This window comes from Cyprinodon variegatus, unplaced genomic scaffold (assembly GCF_000732505.1).
Source record: "Cyprinodon variegatus isolate N-32 unplaced genomic scaffold, C_variegatus-1.0 Scaffold923, whole genome shotgun sequence".
NCBI classification, from domain to species: domain Eukaryota; kingdom Metazoa; phylum Chordata; class Actinopteri; order Cyprinodontiformes; family Cyprinodontidae; genus Cyprinodon; species Cyprinodon variegatus.
This window is the reverse complement of record NW_015151376.1, coordinates 83,840-103,488: the sequence shown is the minus strand read 5'-3', so window position 1 is coordinate 103,488 and position 19,649 is coordinate 83,840. Positions and strand designations below refer to the sequence as shown.

General features: G+C 38.0%; 1 protein-coding gene across 1 annotated transcript in view; it reads left to right on the top strand.

Moving 5' to 3' along the window:
* fam135b (family with sequence similarity 135 member B) overlaps nt 1–19,649 on the top strand; it is a 97,760-nt gene that overhangs the window by 19,300 nt on the left and 58,811 nt on the right. The window contains exons 2-3 of the mRNA XM_015398285.1: nt 4,278–4,374; nt 6,825–6,904. Of these exons, the coding sequence (XP_015253771.1) occupies nt 4,298–4,374; nt 6,825–6,904 (157 nt within the window). The 5' untranslated portion in view covers nt 4,278–4,297. The remainder of the gene's footprint in view (nt 1–4,277; nt 4,375–6,824; nt 6,905–19,649) is intronic.

Sequence of the window (19,649 nt, the reverse complement as noted above, 5' to 3'; positions counted from 1 at the left end):
TTTGCGTAGTTTTAACACAAACATTTATTTTTCATATTGCTACAGTTAATGAGCAACCTGTACTTGTGTGCTTGTTTGTTCTGTCTAAAATGTTTATTTTCAAATAAAGAGGTTAATATAAAAAAATATTTTTTGTCCGATTCATCGATTAATCGAAAAAATAATCGGCCGATTCATCGATTTTTAAAATAATCGTTAGTTGCAGCCCTAGAGACCAACAACTCCTCCCTCATTATTGGCCCTAAAAATGTAGCTTTCAGTTCATATAGTGGCTTCTGGCTGTTAATTTTTGAAAGGTTACTTTATACTTCTAGACTTTAAGTAGTTTCTGGAGCAGCTACTTTTTCACTTTTACTTGAGTAAAGAGGTCAAGATGCTACTTCAACTTTTAAACTGCAGTATCTATACTTCTACTTAAATAACAACTGTGTGTACTTTTGACACCACTGAGTATTTTTAATTCAGCATATTACAGCTCTACTTCATCCATCTATCTAGATGCCCATCAGATAATCATTGGTGTTATAAATGTAGGCTCACTCTACCTCAGTTTGATGATTAACATCCACTTGATTTCTTTGCTTAGTGTTTTGTGAAAGATGCTTCTAATGATGCCAGAGGTTAATAAAAATGTACAGTAAACCAGAACATCATGACAAATCTCTGCTGATAAGATAAAAGTACAAATTCAAGTCTTTTAACCGGACTGATTTCTCTGCACAATCTACACCTCTCTGAGGTACTGTATTTTGCAGCAGGGATGATATATTTGTTATTATGTCCCACCTTCTTTCAACTCCTTGTGTTGCTGTTGCAGCGCTTGGGCAGGAGCGTTATCCCCATCCCACCGCATATGTGTGGATTACATTTCATAGCATTCAATGAGAAGCTATTTGATACACTTTGTTGTAAACACTGTCAGTACTTCCTCCACTTTAGGTTGATGGGAGCTCAGCTTTCAGTGCACTTTCTATTGGTGTTGCTGTGCGTCGACTAAAAGTGTTACACTGAGTAATGTTCTTACGTTTATTGACTTTTCAATCATATTGTTTATTTGGGTGCATTTGATGTTTGTCTTTATTTTAATTCAGTCAAAATATATGTCTGAGATAATCATATTGATTAGGATTAAACTAGAGTGAGCCTAGAATTTTATTTTTTATTTTTTTAATGTTCTCTTTTTAGTTTTATTTTTCATGTTTTTTACAGATCTCATATTTTCTAATTCACAAAAATTGTCAGATTGAGATTTACAAATTGCATTCTTTTCAAATGATGTATGATGGTTCACATTATCTTCACTTCAAGCATAATAGAAATGCAATCATCAAAGCAGACCAATAGAAATGCGTTTTCACTCCTGAGCCCCCCCAGAAATAAAGGGAATGTGGTCTGGGGTCTGGAAAGAGACAAAATAATATAAGCAAGCAACTGAATACAGTATATTATTATTAGTTTTTTTGTTTTTTTAAAGCTTAATGCTGATATCGGCCCGCAGTACTCTGGGTGCCAATGCACAAGGGTGTTGGGATCTGGAGGTCTGTCCACTTTCTCCACCAGAGGGCGTACGAGATCTCCTGGAGCCGGAGCTGATTGCACCACCTGTCGCTCATCTGCTCATCAGGAGATCCGTATTTAAGGAGGCAGAGGACTTCTCTCCAGTGCCAGAGTGTTTGCCAGTAATGATTGAACCTGGGAGAGAGCTTACGGGACATGGATTTGAGGGGAATGTCACGTGTGGAGAGCCAAACCTGTTGTCCGGGTGTGTAGGTGGGAGCAGGGCGTCGTTTGCGGTCAGCGAATCTCTTATTTTGGGCAGATGTCCGGTTCAGAGCAGAAATTGTCTCCCACACATCTTCTGCAACCGGTCTGTCCCCTTTCGAAATCTCCCTTGTTCCCCGCCGACAAAAGGAAATCTCTGTTCCATCTGTTCAGCACCACATCCGCCGTTGCCGTAAGATCTGGAAAGACACAATTTCTGCTCTGAACCGGACATCTGCCCAAATTAAGAGATTTGCTGACCGCAAACGACGCCCTGCTCCCACCTACACACCCGGACAACAGGTCGGATCTCCTGATGAGCAGATGAGCGACAGGTGGTGCAATCAGCTCTGGCTCCAGGAGGTCTCGTACGCCCACCAGAGGGCGTACGAGACCTCCAGATCCCAGACCTCCAGATCCCAACAAAGGGTGTAAATGTGGGTTTTGGCCTGATGTGTTTGTGTATGAATGAATAGGATTTAAATCTAGTTATTTATTATTAATTGATGATTATAACTGTAACACGCTTACTGATTAGGGTTTTAGCCCCTTTCCTAAAAGGATGGACTCCTGAATCTGGCTTTTAAAAATCCAGTTATCTTTCATCATTGTAGTAATTCAGGCTGTGGCTCGCAGCAACGTTATTAATCACCAACCAAATAAATGTGTCTCTGTTCATTTAGATGCTACTGAAAGAAAAGTGAATCCAACCTGAGTGATAAATCTTTCACTGTGTAAAATGATAACAAAAGGCCGCGAGTTAAAATACAATGGTGCCTTTATTAGCTACAATCACACAGTATTATATCTAATAACTGAGCAACACACTAAACACTTCTGAAAATAAGCAAAATAAAAGAAATAAAAGGGGAAGAGGGGTTTAAGAGTCTGTTTGAAGTCTTTGATGTTTGAAGTTTAAGGCTTAATGCTTTTGAAAGTGTCCTTTATCATAGCAGCAGATAAAATGTGAATAAACCCTGACACAGAGGCGTTAACTGTAGTCAAAACAGTGAAGTTTCATTCAGTTTATGGCGAAAAATGAATGACTCATTAAACTATGATGAGGCTGAAAGACCCGTTAGCTCAGCTGGCCCCAGGGGTTCTGGTTCTGGTCTGGTCCAACTGAAACAAAGAGAGGGTTAGCTCATGATGTAGCAGTTAGCTTCAGCAACATGTGACTCGTTAGCTCTGTGGTGAGCATTAGCATTCAGTGAAACCCTTAATCATCAGCAGTTGAATCACAAAACTTAATAAAAAAAACCAACACGACTATTCTGTCTACCTATAGTTTACCCAAGCAGAGCAGTTATGAAGGATCAGATGGAAGGAGGGGGGATGCAGTTACAGTTTTTGGTTCAGTGGAGGGAAGGCCTTCGGCTCAGTCCAGTTCTCTGCAAGCCCGTCTTTGGTCCAGTCTGTTTCTCCAACACCAACTCAAAGAGATTTGGACCAATCAGACAATAACAGGTGATTTGCAAGAGGGTTAATTTTATAACTCATGGTAGCAATTGACATCTCCCTTTAGCTATGGTTGCTAGCAGTTGGGTTGACTTGATAGTGGATTTTCATTGTTTTCTTCCCAATACTATTGAGTCAGTATTATTTTTTGGGTTTACAGTGTGTGTTGACTGTAGGTCACAGTCCTCTCTGGCCTAACTGCATGTTCAACCCAGCATGCACTGCTCACTTTAAAAAAAAAAGCAACTTCTGTGGGTGAAAAAAATAAAGGATATTTTGATTATCTGTTTTTAAATGTCATATACAGCATTTTTTTTTCAAAGTAAATAGGGAAATGAAAACACGGATGCCTTTAGAGGATTTAACTAACGCAGACGTCAGAGTGACAGGTCTGTAGTCATTAAGCTCTTGAAGATGTACTTCTCAGGGGCCCGGATGACGGTAGGGCATTTAAAACAGGCATTACTGAGTACTTCTAGTTTTATGTTCTGGGTAATTGTCCCGTGGAAACGACTCAGAGATTGCAAAGTGCTTTTTCCACTGAGCATGAGGCATCCAGGCACACAACTGCTTTCTATTTACTTAGTTTCTGAAGAAATGAAGCATTATTGAAGTCAGATGTAAATGCCTAAAAAAAAGAAATATTTCCTTGTCTGTGAGATATATTTGGTAAATAATTAATTATTTTATTTATTGAGTAATTTGTACAAAGAGAATCACATAATTACCACATCAGCAAAGGGCTGTAATACTTTGATGCTTATCCAACATCAGCACAGGGAAGCTGCCACTCCACACATCCGTTCTTTTCTCCCAGAAATAATTAAATCTTATCCCAGAAGTAATAATCTGCGCTATATTAAGAGCAAGGTGTCTATCTTGTGGCCACATGGTTCTTTTCCTACCATCCGATGGATGGTCTGAGTCACTCCTCCGCAGATGACAGAAGACAAAATGAAGCAAACTAATTTTAGAAGTATCATCAGTCATCTTTCCTTTTGCTGTGCATACTGTTTGTCTGATCAGTCATATTCAATAGGCATTTCTTCTTTTCTTAGGTGATGAGTGGGACTATATCATGTCTGAAGTACAGGGAACGCTGGAGTTTTCTGTAGAACTGCACAAGTTTCACAATGTGGATCTTTTTCAAAGGGGGTAAGTAGAATCGTAATGTTTCATTTAGTTAGCCTACTATAAACACAGTACACACTTATTTGAATTTCTACACTAATTCAAGGTTTAAACTGACTGATTGAGTGGCTATAAAATTTGTAATTGATTAGCCTTCATGTTTAATAAGTTAAAGGACTTAACAATGGACTATCATTGCTTTTAGGAGGATTACAAAGCCTATCAACACAAAATGTTCCCATTATCCAAACAAGGTGCTGTGGAATAAAATGATGCAGTGACTTTATGTTATTTAATTAAATTATTTTGGGACTGTAATGTATTGTTCTATGAACAAAACAGTTTCGACAACAAATAAAAGTGTGATTCAAGCTCAAATTTTGGTCAAACGGTTAAGTCATATAAGTTATCTATGGAATAAATTCACAAAAAAATCCATTCAAATTTAAAAACATTATTCAGCTCCAAGTCAAACAAATTTTACTTGGAAAAAGCTTTGAATTAAACTAATGAAACTCAACAAAACCAATTAGCTACTATGTACACATAGAAAAAGAAATGAAAATGGTTGTAAAGCATAGTCAATAAAATTGTTTAGGATTCTTTTCTAACTTTTTTGATTTCGTTCGTGGGCAAGACACTGTTTGGATGAAATAATGGGCAGGAATACAGTAGAGAAGCTGCAGAGAGGTGTGTTAAACTACAGCTCTGCTTCCTGGTCTGCACCCTGGGCTGTCAGGGTTTTAGAGGACTAATACATTCGGCCAGATTCCTGGAAAAAAAGAGCTGCACCAACCAAAGTGGGATGGATGCCGTTTTTTCTGAATCAGACCAGGTTCTGCCCACCATTCCCAATTATTAATGTAACCCACGTTGTTTTCAGGACACCACCTAGACAACCAGCAGATGAATGACAACATGCGGCTAAACATGCAAACACAGGTCAGATCAGGGAGGGGACCAGAGAAAATTACGGCACCCAACATTTTTTGGCAAACTTACACAAATCGAAGCTACACGTCATTTATTGACCTTCACTCATTACCGTCAGCATGAATAACAATCTTTTTGTATTTAAGCTCATCCTTCGCCAGCAGTTTCAGGTTGGTTTTATGTTTTGTGTTCTTTTCAACGGCAAACATGTATCAATGGTCTCTGGTGCCTCCAACTCCATGTTTCTGACCATGTAGCTATCAACTGTCTGAGTTGACTTCTAAACAGGGGAGCCGCGAATTTGGCTAAAGTCGGTTAGAAATGTGGACAGGTTGGTGGGAACCAGTGGGCAAAGAGGTAGGATTTTCTGGCTGCTCAGGAACTGCTGGAGAACCCCTATGTGAATGTTTTCCCTGGTTTCAGTGGCTCTGACCTGTTAACTACTGGGCCCGGTCTAACTCCTGGATTTTCAACAGTCCAAAGGCAGGAACTCTCTAACTCTGTCACTGTCGCCTCCAAAGCTACAAAAGTACTAAACCTAGCCTTTAATTCTAATTTAACTTGCCTGGTCATGTTGCACTTAACTTTACCCTAACATCTATGGGCTTGACACTCTAATAAATTATCCAGTCACCTTTTATAAATGGCTTAGATGCTGTTTATGGATATTTATCCAAAATTGATAGGATGTCTCTTAATCATTAATATATATATATATTTTTTTTTTACCTATTATAAATAATGGTTATTGTAAACTTTATTGTAAAGTACTCTATGGGAAATCTGAATAGTGCATTCAAAGAAGATGTTAATAAATGGCACATATATTAGGCAAATATTGTTCAGATTTTTGACTTAATTTAATTAAGAAGAATCTTAAAGAGGATTTTTCTTCCTAGTAAAAGGATCTGTAAATTCTGCCATGTATAGAAACCAGCCTTGATTCAAAATATGACTGAGGTATTCATGCGTTGAAGATCTACCATCTGCCAACCATCTGCTGTAGATCATATAGACAAATGGGAACGCCTCCTTAATGTCCGGCTACATTAGTAAGTCTATTTGTTTTCATTTCTGTTAAAGGAGAATTAAAGGAAAACAATCATTTCAATGACAGGATGATAATACAGGTCTAAACAATATTAAGTCGATTTTGGAAATCTTTGATTATTCTGTAAAACATTATCTGGCCAATGTAGCCAAATAACTACTGATCAATAATGAAAGATAAATGCACTGATAAAAATGACTTGGTTTTCCCAAAGTTTTGACATTTCAATACCAGTCTCAAGCTTATTTCCTTCAATTTTAAGTTCCGTTCTAGATTCAAAAGGAAGCTAATGATGGTAAACTAAAATGATGAACTCTTTTAAAAATTTGTCAGCATTTTTAACAAGCTGAGGACTTTTTACCATATTTTTTGTACTTTGTGATGGCAAACATTTACAACATTTTCGTCTTAGATTACAACTCCTATGGTAATTTTCTTCAATTTCCTCAAGTGTAGTTTTAACCGTGTTGGGGGTTCTTTGTTTTCTCAGGTTCTATCAGATAAGAGCGGCACTCAAAGTTTCACCTCGAGTGCCCCACAGACTGACCGTGACAACCAACGACAATGCAGGTGAGGAAAATGTTTTTTATTTATTTATTTACTTTTAAAATATTGCTTCAGACATGAAACTACATCCAGTCTTTCATGGTAATTATCTTCCAGTTTGGTATTAGTAAGAGTTTTATGAATGAACTTTGAGTTTAGTTTGGTATTTGGTTTTCAGCTCTTTCTATCTAATCATCTTTTGAAGTTTCTAATTAGTTGTGTTCAGTTGAATTAGGTATATTTATGTAGTGCCAAATCACAACACATTTAATCTCAAGGCTTTTTACTGTGTCAACCCAGTCAGGTGGTTCAAAGGTTTCCAATTGAGTAAAAACAGCTGATTGCATCTAGTAATTAACTTCACACGATTCAGTAGACATGCATTATGTGCATTATGTTCACTATTATTTTACAGATCTAGCTGGCAACCACAGCTCCCAGATTTGTGCCTTAAAAAAAGAAAATGTTTTGGTGCCGTATTTTTATTTTTACGGGCATTTTCGGCAACTGCAACTGCTGGTATTTTACCGTAAAGGAAATAAATGTTCTGATGCCGTATTCTTATTTTTACGGAGTTTTTTCGGCAACCACAGCTGCCGGTACTTTACCGTAAAGTAACAAATGTTCTGGTGCCGTATTCTTATTTTTACTGAGTTTTTTCGGCAACTGCGGCTGCCGGTATTTTGCCGTAAAAAAGAAAATGTTCTGGGGCCAGTTTTTATTTTTACGGTGGTTTTTCGGCAACCACAGCTGCCGGCGTTTTACCGTGAACAACAACAGGTTTTTTTTTTTACAATAATAGAGCAATCCCTCACACTGGGCATGAAGGGACAGTGGGAATAAAAAATGTTTTCTTTGAACCTCCACAAGAAAAGACTCTGTGTAGGCGGACTTTTGTTGAGACTAACTAATGGTTAAGGAGAAAGAAGCAAAATTTTACTATGTAATATGTAAATGATACATAATAATATGTAAAATATCATTATCTAAATGATAGAGGCGTTATTAAAGCTCCCATATCATGCAAAATTCACCTTCTGTGTCTGTGTATGAGGTTCATAAATAAAAAAAAACATTTCACCTCTTTTCGCTGCCTTTCTCCACCTCTTAGCTAATGTGTTCCCTAAAATGCTCTGTTTGAAATGATTCCCATTATGATGTCATCAGGGGAAATAAGCTATCCAGAGCGGTCTGTAGCAGCTCATCGGTCACTCCACAGCATTCATCAGATGTATCGTTCTGTAATCCTAGGCCATTTTACAAACTGGTTGTCATGGTTGTGGCTTTGGGGGCGTGGCCTTCGGGAGATCAGGGTGTGGAAAGTAAAAACAGGTAATTCAGAGGAAGGCTGGATAAGGAGGTTTTTGGTTCAGGCTGTCTGCATAATCTGAGAGGAATATTCCTGCACAAATGGCAAAAACATGCTTTGCATGCCTCATTGATGATCCTTTTTATTTTTTTAAATGTAGAATAATATAGGACCATTATAAAAAAGATGTAAATACTAAGATGGAAAATCCAGAGCTGACATATAATCAGTGTTTTCAATGTGATTATCTTTGTGAAATCTCTCTGAGTGGGTCTTTTTACATACATCTTCGAGCATACAGGTCCTTCTGTCTGTTTTTACCTGGAATCTAAAAATTCTTGATTCTGCTTTATTGAATTATTCTCAAATAGAGGAATTCTCAAACAAGATGCAAAAGGGCTGCATTGTCAACTAAACCTTTTCATATCTAATAGATTTACTCTTTTACTACATTTCGGCTGTAATTGAAAATACCGTCCATCTTTAAAGCTTATAGGACATTAAATGGCTGTTCTGGGTTCTGTCTCTGGGAATATTTTTGCTCTGTCTTGTCCTTCTTGTTGTGACATTTGTCTTGCTTTGTGCTGAAGGCTGTCTGAGTCACACTGCAGAAAATCCTCCCTGTCTAGAATAGAATTCACTCTCAGACTGAGCCAATGCCCCTTTATTGCTTTACTGGTGGTTTGTAAAAACACAGTAGTGGAATCGTTATGCACAATGGAGAAGATTTCACCTACGAAAACATAAAAGTGAACTCTGTTTAAATCGCACCCTTCGCAGGTCAGGAACCCAAAATTCTTTGCTGTAAAAAAGTAAAATAAATTCATATTACAAATAGGACGAGAAGTTAACTTGTTTATTTTCTTTTTTAAGAAATTATGAAGATATTAGAAGATGTTTAGTCAGTATGTTAAAACCGTTGACAATTAACATCTAGCTGTAGATTTCATAGTGATATTTAGAAATGAGTCAGAATTAACCCAAAAGTCCATCTTTTGAAAAACGCACAGCTCTCTCACTGATAATGAAATTGTGCTGCAGTTTTAGCTAAATTTAGCTTGTCACTTGTGAAATGTGTGTGAGGACGTGTGAACTAGCTGTACATCGTTTAAAAGATACTTGTTTTGTAATCAGCTTGTTTTCCTAATTAATATAGGGCAATCTCTAAAAGTGCATATCCCTTACAAATAGAGTCCACCCCCCCCCACACCCGACCCTCAGTGAGGTCTAGACGCACAAGATCTATATCCAGCCATTCAGCAAAGATATTCCTACATGGCTGCACATCTGATTTTGGCATTTGACCAATTAGATGAGCCCTTGAATGATATATTACCTACTGTAAATTAAGCAGAAAAAAATGGGGTAAACAGCTAAGTTAAAAAGTTAATAAGCCTATTTAACAATTATTTTTAGGTTTATATACTTAAAAATGTAAGTGCCTGTATCAAGGCAAAGGCAAGGCAAATTTATTTGTATAGCACAATTCAGTATAAATCAGCATTAACTCTGCTAACTTTATGTTGTACCAAAAAATGTTTTTGATTCTTTACTCTGAGTGTTTTTCATTAATTTCTTATAGAAACACATTTGTTATTTTTCTTAATATATTCTTGTTATTACATTGTCATTACTTTTTGCCATCAAAATATCCATATATTATTAATGTTACAAAGGTAATAAGGTCTTGTCCTTCATGCTAATCACACTATTAACTTGAAATTTTGAGTGCCCTATAAAGGGTTAAGGTCAAGCTTAAACATTTAAAGTTCATGGAAAAGCTAACCTGGCCATGGCTGTTTGGGGAATTGGGAATTGACTAAATGTAAATAGAAGTTTTCTGGTCACACTAACAATTCCAACATTTTACTATAAACCAAATTCACTCGTTTATGGGGATATTTATGCAGCAGTGCACACAATCAGAGCCCTTGCTCATTGGATGTGTTTCCATCAACCTTTTTCTTTGCACATTTTGAAGAATGATATCAGAGTTGATGAAAATAGTGAAGGAGTAATCCCATGGGATAAATAAAGTTCAGTCTGTAAGTCTAAAATTGAATCCTGTTACTATATTTCGCAAAAATGTTTTAATATGAGCTTGAGGTGGTTGTTGACTTATTTGAAAAAGCATAAATGCACTCCAGAGGAGATGAAAAGACATTCTTCTAAAAATGTCCTAATGTAACTCAAGTACCTTCATAAAAGATAAGCTGTTTCCCTCGCTGAGTGCAGCATTAGAATGACAGCAACCCTCACTTATACTAGATGACATGAGAGAGTAAGGTCAACACTAAAACACTGTGGCCCATGGCCGCCTCCTATCTTTACTTCCTTTTTATTAACTTCAAGCGTAATGACATTTTTTTTACACATTTCATAGTTCACTCAAAATTTGCAAACAATGAGGATGGAAAAAACGGCTACTCTAAGAATTAAATGAAGCTCTAAACAGCTATTTATCTCCACTAAATCTTCCCAGCACCCGCTTAACCCTTAAAACTTGCAAACCAAACAGCATTGTGCACTTTCAGTCGTGCATAAAAAAATTTTGTTTTATTTTGCTAAATTGCTTTCATATAAATGTGGTGTGTTAAAATGCTAACATTAAAGGCTGATTTATACTCAGAAACCAGGTCGTCTGCGTGTGTCTCGCGGTGAATGCAAATGTGCCCCCGCCCCTTCCGTAGACACTCTGCTGCACCTCTCCAAAATTGTAGGTGAACGCAGACAGTGCTGCAGACAGGAGGCCTCTGATTGGTCAAGTCTACATCCGCTCTAGACTATGCATATTTCCTGTTTGGCTTGTTTTGTTTGTATGACCGCCATTGTGGAAACGACACTGCTGCGGGGGGTATAACCAGCTCTTTATGCTAACACTGATAGCCAAACTGATATGGCATGCTCTGCATTCAGTCTGGTAAAAAGCTGGTAGACCTCGAAATCAGTAGCGTCATGAAGTTAGAACCAATCAGATAACTACAGATGTGATGCAAAAACTACAAATGATGAGAATGGCAAATATCTCTTTTCTTTAAAGTGTAGAGTATAAACATCTGGCTGGCTTGCCAAATATGGAAGCAGTTGTACTGCATTATGTAGTCCTGTTTCTGGCCTTATGTTCACTTAGCAACACAGAGAATGCAGCATGTAAACAGGGAGTCTACAAACTGGAAGTCACGTACGAATCTTAGCAAAAACAGGGTTTTTACTGGCTGACTCCCACGCAATCAGGTCATAAGTTAAGAGATTTCCAGGAAGAGCGTCCAGTCGTGCACGTGCATCCACAATGGAATGACTGAAGGTTGGGGGAACAAATGTGACGATGCAGTGCTGAATGTATGAAGTGTTTAAGACAGCTGTATGAATACGGTTTTGTAATTATATGTTTCCCCCTCCGGATGGTAAAATGGTGTGAATCGTGGCCTTCTTTCTGTCATAAGGGAATTCTACCAATCTTCCATAAAAGAAATTATACTACAGTGGTCTGTTGTTGAGGTTTCAAGGTTAGATCAATCTCACTTAGGACATAGTTAAAACATTGCTCTGTTCTGGTCGTAGTCTTATTGTTATGCTAGCAGGAAAGCAGACAGGTGCTAAAAGTCATGCACCTTAAAGTCCTGCCTCCCGTGCTGTAATCGATCTGGCCAGATCTGGCGGGAGTCAACTGCTGTTTTCCATGTTACTTCCAGATCTGTAGCGGTAGTATGATCCGTACCATCAGCTTATTCGCACAACCAGATACACATCCGGGTCACCCTCGATTTTATTTTGTAAAAAAGACCTAAATTACCCCAAAAATACTTAGTGTACAAAACTATAATGTGTTTAGGGTTGATAATGTAATTCCTGAGAAATATAAAAGCATTAAAATCCTTTCTGTTTGGTCACTCGTCTGTGCCCGATTTGTACCGGAAATAAGATCATATGCTACTTCCTGGAGCTAACTTTTTTGGGTTTGGATTTAAAAATAAATCTAGTCTTTTTAAGTTTTGCTTTTGCCTTTTATGTTAACATTATGGTGTATAGTGCACAACCTAAAGAAACAAATAAAAAAAAAAAAAAACATTGTTTAATCTTATTTTGCCGGAATACTCTGAGCATGTTCGATGATGTCAGATGAGCTGTTTAACGGAGAAAATGTAAGAAGCATCAGATGGTCTCAGAAATGTCAGAATGTTTGAAAGATTTGTATTATTAGTATTCTTTAGTGATTTAAGGATAAAAATAAGTGATTTTATTACAGTCATTACATTATTTATTGCGACCTGGATGTATTTCTGCGTGCACATGCGCAAATGAGCCGATGGTACGTCGTGCTTCCGGTGCGGATCGGGTAGTGAAAGTCACTCATACTGAACACATCAACCATCCTCTTTCGGCTATGGCTCCTACTACTGAAATGGTGTTTAGGAGAAAAAAGTTCACATAGGTTCACTTTCTTTTTTGCACTAGCCAAGTAAGTCGTGGATCAATTATTATTATTATTATTATTATTATTATTATTATTATTTATTTATTTATTTTTTAACGGTCCCCTGTCTGGCAACATGGCAATAAGAATAATTGTCATGATGCCAAAAAAGGTTCCAACAAATTCTGCTTTCACAGGTGGAGCAGTACGGCTATAGCTGTAGTGTTCCGCTTGATTTATGCATATAAATAGCTTTATTATAATTAATGCAGGGAGTATTACACATTATTTGGACACTGCAATGTAAGTAGAACAGGAAAGGAAAAAGAAGAAAAGATGAAAGAAAGAGGAAATAAAAGGTAGACAATGATAAAACGTATTCAGTGTGCTTTATCACCTGCAAAGAGATGCAAAAGGAACAGCACAACCTACGGATATACTATACGGTACTATTACTGAAGTATATTATTTAATCTGACATGTATACTGTGGTAGCTTAAGATAAGAATATGGGCTTTCTGTATGGAAGTGAATCTCTAAGCAATCAATTTAATACATTTCATTTGGTTTTAGAAGGACATTTTTTCTGTCTGATGGCGCCTTCTCCTGATTAGCGAGCGAAATTCAGGAGCTTAATATAGGGAACGCTGCAGCCAACTACTTTCTCACAGAAACACTTTGTTGCATCTGCGCTGCACTGTGGCTGATGTGAGTGTACTCATTGATTATAATGATTTGGATTCCTAGGATTCCACACAGCAGCTACACCACAGTTGTACCACGTTAAGTGTGAGCAGAGCATGACACATCTAAAACCCGCTGTGAGCATCAAGGACTGCCTTTTGACACTGAATGATATAAATATGAAGATGTTATTTTATAATTAAAATAATTTTCTCTCCTTTTTAATTGTTGTCTTCCCCATAATGCAAAACAGGAAATTGGATCTAAAAATAACAAATACCACCTTATAAGGCTTATATGGTGTAATAAACCCAATACACTGTTTTTTTTTTCATCTCAAAATAGTTTTTTCATGTTTATGTTACAATAATCCAGGTCATCTTTTTTGCTGCCTTTTTCCTGTTAAAATATTTCTTGCTGTATCTGATATAACAGTGCAGCAGCATAACAGACAGCTAAAGAATGAGCTGCAATGCTCCACAAAGCCTAGGGAAGCTGCAGATTCAGGCAATAAGTCTTTCTGACACGTTGTTAGTGTAAAAAACATTGATCGTGATCTAGTGCACAATCAAATTGGTCTGACTAAATAGTCCAAGTGTTTTATCTCATAGCATGCTCTTCCACAGCAATAGTGTGTGTTACAGTAGGCATCTTATCTATTTTGTGATTGGAAAGCTGTAGCTATTCTCTCCTCATACAGCTCCTCTCACAAGGTCATACATTAAGCGGCCATGCCTCACTTGCTAAATTTTGAACTCAAATGCATTAATCAGATCTTCAGCCTTGCAAATAGATTAAGCATAAACACTTGCACTGAAAGAATCCATTGCTCTACATGCGTGAAATTCTGGGGAAAAGAGGATAGTTTTTGTGAAAGGTCATTCAATCACTCAGCCACTCGATTTCTGTCCAATAGTAAATAGAATTTTAATGTAGGTTATCAGTGTTCACACCTGTAGGAAGTAAGAATTAGAAATAGACTAATATATAGGTCAGCCAACCCTTTGGGTTGATTTTTTTCACCTAATGAATATACATAAAATTCTTATTGCTAATTTATTAGGAAACAGATATTTCCTAATAAGATATTAAGATATTTCCATGCGATGCATATGAAGTGCATAGATTGCTACACATTCCAGAAATACACTCACCGGCTACTTTATTAGGTACCCCATGCTAGTAACGGGTTGGACCCCCTTTTGCCTTCAGAACTGCCTCAATTCTTGGTGGCATAGATTCAACAAGGTGCTGGAAGCATTCCTCAGGGAGTTTGGTCCATATTGACATGATGGCATCACACAGTTGCCGCAGATTTGTCGGCTGTACATCCATGATGCGAATCTCCCGTTCCACCACATCCCAAAGATGCTCTATTGGATTGAGATCTGGTGACTGTGGAGGCCATTTGAGTACAGTTAACTCATTGTCATGTTCAAGAAACCAGTCTGAGATGATTCCAGCTTTATGACATGGCGCATTATCCTGCTGAAAGTAGCCATCAGAAGTTGGGTACATTGTGGTCATAAAGGGATGGACATGGTCAGCAACAATACTCAGGTAGGCTGTGGCGTTGCAACGATGCTCAATTGCTACCAAGGGGCCCAAAGAGTGCCAAGAAAATATTCCCCACACCATGACACCACCACCACCAGCCTGAACCGTTGATACAAGGCAGGATGGATCCATGCTTTCATGTTGTAGACGCCAAATTCTGACCCTACCATCCGAATGTCGCAGCAGAAATCGAGACTCATCAGACCAGGCAACGTTTTTCCAATCTTCTATTGTCCAATTTCAATGAGTTTGTGCAAATTGTAGCCTCAGTTTCCTGTTCTTAGCTGAAAGGAGTGGCACCCGGTGTGGTCTTCTGCTGCTGTAGCCCATCTGCCTCAAAGTTCGACGTACTGTGCGTTCAGAGATGCTCTTCTGCCCACCTTGGTTGTAACGGGTGGTTATTTGAGTCACTGTTGCCCTTCTATCAGCTCGAAACAGTCTGTCAATTCTCCTCTGACCTCTGGCATCAACAAGGCATTTCCGCCCACAGAACTGCCGCTCACTGGATGTTTTTTCTTTTTCGGACCATTCTCTGTAAACCCTAGAGATGGTTGTGCGTGAAAATCCCAGTAGATCAGCAGTTTCTGAAATACTCAGACCAGCCCTTCTGGCACCAACAATCATGCCACGTTCAAAGTCACTCAAATCACCTTTCTTCCCCATACTGATGCTCGGTTTGAACTGCAGGAGATTGTCTTGACCATGTCTACATGCCTAAATGCACTGAGTTGCCGCCATGTGATTGGCTGCTTAGAAATTAAGTGTTAACGAGCAGTTGGACAGGTGTACCTAATAAAGTGGCCGGTGAGTGTAGATATTGAAGTACAAGTGGTTATACAATTTTTATGTTAAAATTTGAAAAAGAGTAAAACAGGGCTTGTCATTAACATAAATCTTTGGACAGATGTTAAATGTACAGTAAATAGGGGAGCAAGATGTCAAGAAACTTGAAAAGACTAAAGCATTAAAAGTTATTGGAATAGTTTGTGTCATAAAACGGGACAGATTGACCCAGTATTCAAGGTGAGAACGTCAGCAGGAAAGTACAAAACGTTTATTAAAATAAAAACATAAATAGACAGAACATAAGCGCAGAGATGTGGACCGCAGCGGCTTTTGGAGGGGGGGCAGGGCACTGCCCTATCACTGACACTCTGGAGGGAGAAACACAGGTAAGTGACCACAATCATCTGACAGGAGATGATTATGAGTCACTTACCTGGTTTAACATTTCAGTCCGTCCTCTCAATGATAGGCAGGATCAGCAGATGCATTACCAACAACATGCGGCCCTTAGCCGTCCAGAGTGTCCCCAATGCAGCAACCCCAAGCAGTGGGCAGGCAGGAATCCCATCCACGACAGGAATACCGATCAGACAGGAACAGTTCCTAGAAGCATGGGTCCGTAGTCCGGTTAGGGTTTCCGAACCACACAGGAAAGATCCAGGAACCCACAGAGTTAGAAGGTAGGTTCAGAGTCACAACGGGTCTAGAAGCGTGCCCAGACAGAGGCGCACAGATGCAGACAGGCAGGATCAAACGCCGACAGGCAGGCTTAGTGGTTGAGGGATAGAGCCAAGATGTGGTACCGGGATTACTGCAGGAAACTTTAAACTGGTCTCCTCCTTGGAGCCAGGCTTAAGGGAATAAACTGATCCTCCCTGGGGTTCCGAGCCAAAACCCTGAGGGCCCCACGTAGAATCACCAGGGCATGATCAGGAGACAAGACAAACACTAAAACCCTCTCAATCCACTGGCTGCCATGAACCGAAACACGAACCATGGAATTAACTAAACTTATTAAACAGACAAACTAACAGACATAAAGAAACAGGCAGAAAAAAAATGATCTGGCCCTGATAGCTTGGGCTGAACCGAATATAAAGGAACAGACGCAGGTGGATGAGATCAGTGATAATTAGAAGACCGGACAGAGTTAGGCAGGCGAGTGAAGTTAAGGTAAGGTAAGCTAAGGTGAACCATCAGGGCAGAAGATTGCTCATGATAGAATGCTATGCTTTGCAAATAGCTATGCCAATAGCTTCACACTACAACACACATATTTACCTACCGATGGTGGTGAGCTACTCTGTCGCTGTAGCTGTGCTGGTGAAGGCTGACAGAAACATGGCTGCCAAACAATCAATGCCAATGGTCCATTGGACCAACAAAAGTAGGTAAGGTGGGAAAGTATCTTAGCCAAAGACACAACACCTGAGCTGGTTAAGCAGAGGGCTTAAACCAGGAACTAGTCCTACGACACCTTCTCAGCCACGACTTTGCAAAATATCCTTGTTTTTCTTACAGAATAATTTCTTCCTTACTTACTTTGGGTATCTGTCTCCTGTTTAATTTGGTGCTTTTGTCAAATAAGTGGCTACATCCAGTCCCAGATGTTTTCAAATGACTTCATTGTTTTCTAAATGTATTATTTTATGACGAAAAAAAAACAAAAAACTTTTTAAAATTTTGTATTTTAACACAAAAATCAAATAGTCACTTGTTTTTAGAGGTGAGTAGTAATGAGTTACATTTACTCAGTTACAATTATCTGTGTATTATTTGGCAAAAAAACACTTTTAGGTGTAGTTTTCCTGCAATGTACTTCTTACTTTTACCTGAGTAACATTCTTGTGAAGTATTGCCTCTCATACTTCAGTAAAATTTCTTGCTACTGTCATATATAATCACAGTCAGGGTTGATTTATTGTTTAATGCTGAAAAATACTGATTTTTAAAAGTATTTCTTCTGGAAGGAGCTTTTTTTTGTAATCAGATTTGTTTTGTTTTCAATGTATTTTGGCCTTTAAAGTATCGGAGCGTGCACATAAATCTATCTGACTACATCATTATTTTACTTTCTTTCTTGGATGACAACTTTCCACTTTTACTTGAGTGAAAAAAATTTTAAATTATTGCTATTCTTACTTGAGTACAATTTTAGGGTACTCTACTCACCTCCATCAATTTCTAAAGATATAATCAAATTACCAAAGGACACCATGACCCATTTTCTATCAGTGTTTGATTAGTTAATAAATGTTCCTTTTTTGTTTTTAATCAAAACTTGTGTAACGTTTGTTATCAATGTGTAAAGTTATCTTAAATTTGAGGGGAAAAAGCAATATCAGCTTCAAATATTGGCCCTCAAATATTAGTAAAATGTATTTTTAAAATTCATCAAGCATTTCCCTAACATTAGTGTAATAAACAGAGGTTTAGCTCTGAGAGTGTGTCTTTCACTGATCAACCAGTACCAGCAGATGCAGAGCACCAGAGGCAGTAAACAGATTATATGCAGAGCAGAATCGCCACAGATAAAGGCTGAGGGCTATTCAGCAGGTTTTAAAGCGCACAGTGAGATTCCCCCTCAGCACCTTGGAGAGCGGCAGTCAGCCAAGCTGTCAGATCTAGGAGAGATTGATGTGCAGAAACTGATCAGTGTTCTCACCTAGACAAATTTTTCACATTTCATATCGAAGTGAAATAAATAATAACACCACTGTACTTATACCCACAGTGGGTAGATCTTGTTTGGTGCACATATGGAGCATTAATGGGTATCTATAGTGAAAATAGAAGTTCTACATACTCCTGCAACCTGCAAACATGTTAGAAACATTAAAAAAACAGCATCTTGATCTAAACTAAGCTGATGTGGCTAAAAACCCTTTAACCAATGATGCACTTAATTCTTATTTCAAGTACTGTCATGTTTAACAAATTAAAACATTATTACCACCACCAATCTGGTTATGTTTATAATCGTGCTTGTTTTTCTGTCTCTTTGTCTGTTAGCAGGATTTCCTAAATAGTTATGTACAGAGTTTAATGACGCTTTTACCAGAGGTATGCCTCATAGTCCATTAAATTTACCTGATAATCCAGATCATAATACAACAAATTTGGAAAGGATCATTTCACATTGTGAGTTAGGGAGATGTGGCAGAACCAGCAGTTCCCCAGAAGTGACTACTGACAACTTCAGCATCACCTCCAAAAGGTCTGGAAGTATTTTACTGAAGAGAAAATACAAAAACACAAGAAAAGGGAGCTATGCCTCACGTGAAGTCTCGATCTGATGAATGAAGAAAGTAGAATGCAGAGCGAATGAAGGAGAGAGCAGAACAGACACCAGAGGCTGCAGCACGCTGTGCCTCTGTCAGGGCAGCCGCACAGTTTATGTTTTTGGTCGTGTTTGATGGTTGGTTTGTGAGCAGCACTATTTAAAAAGTTGTGAAGAGATTTTTAAGAATTTGTTACTATAGGTGTGACTCAGAGGTTTGATTTTTTTCTATAGGTCACAAAATTGAGCAAAATGTGCTGTTTAGCAGAGATCTGCTCTCTCCTGATGCTTTTCTAGTATTTTTTTTTATCTATTTCATTAACTTATTAACAAAGTGAAACATGTTATATTGATTTCACACAAGCTGTTTTTTTTTAGTTTAATTTATGTTAATATTAATGGCCTAAGCTTATAGCTTATAAGAACACAATACATAAGGTAAGGACATTACATCAAACTATTATGAAAATCATTTTTGATTAAGGAATGTTGGGTTTAATTAGAAACATTTTTTATGCCTGCTTAAAGGATCTGATCTTAAAAAGGAACTTTATATCTGATGAAATTAACCTAAACTGAATAGATATGTTATTTAATAGTATATACTGCCCTGAAATGGCATTGTGTTTGTGTAGTGAACTTTGTTCTATTATTACTTTAAGCACAGTAGACATTTTATAAAAATAAAAATCATTTGGTAAACTTTGACAAAAAAAATCCTAATGAGCAACTTTGTTTC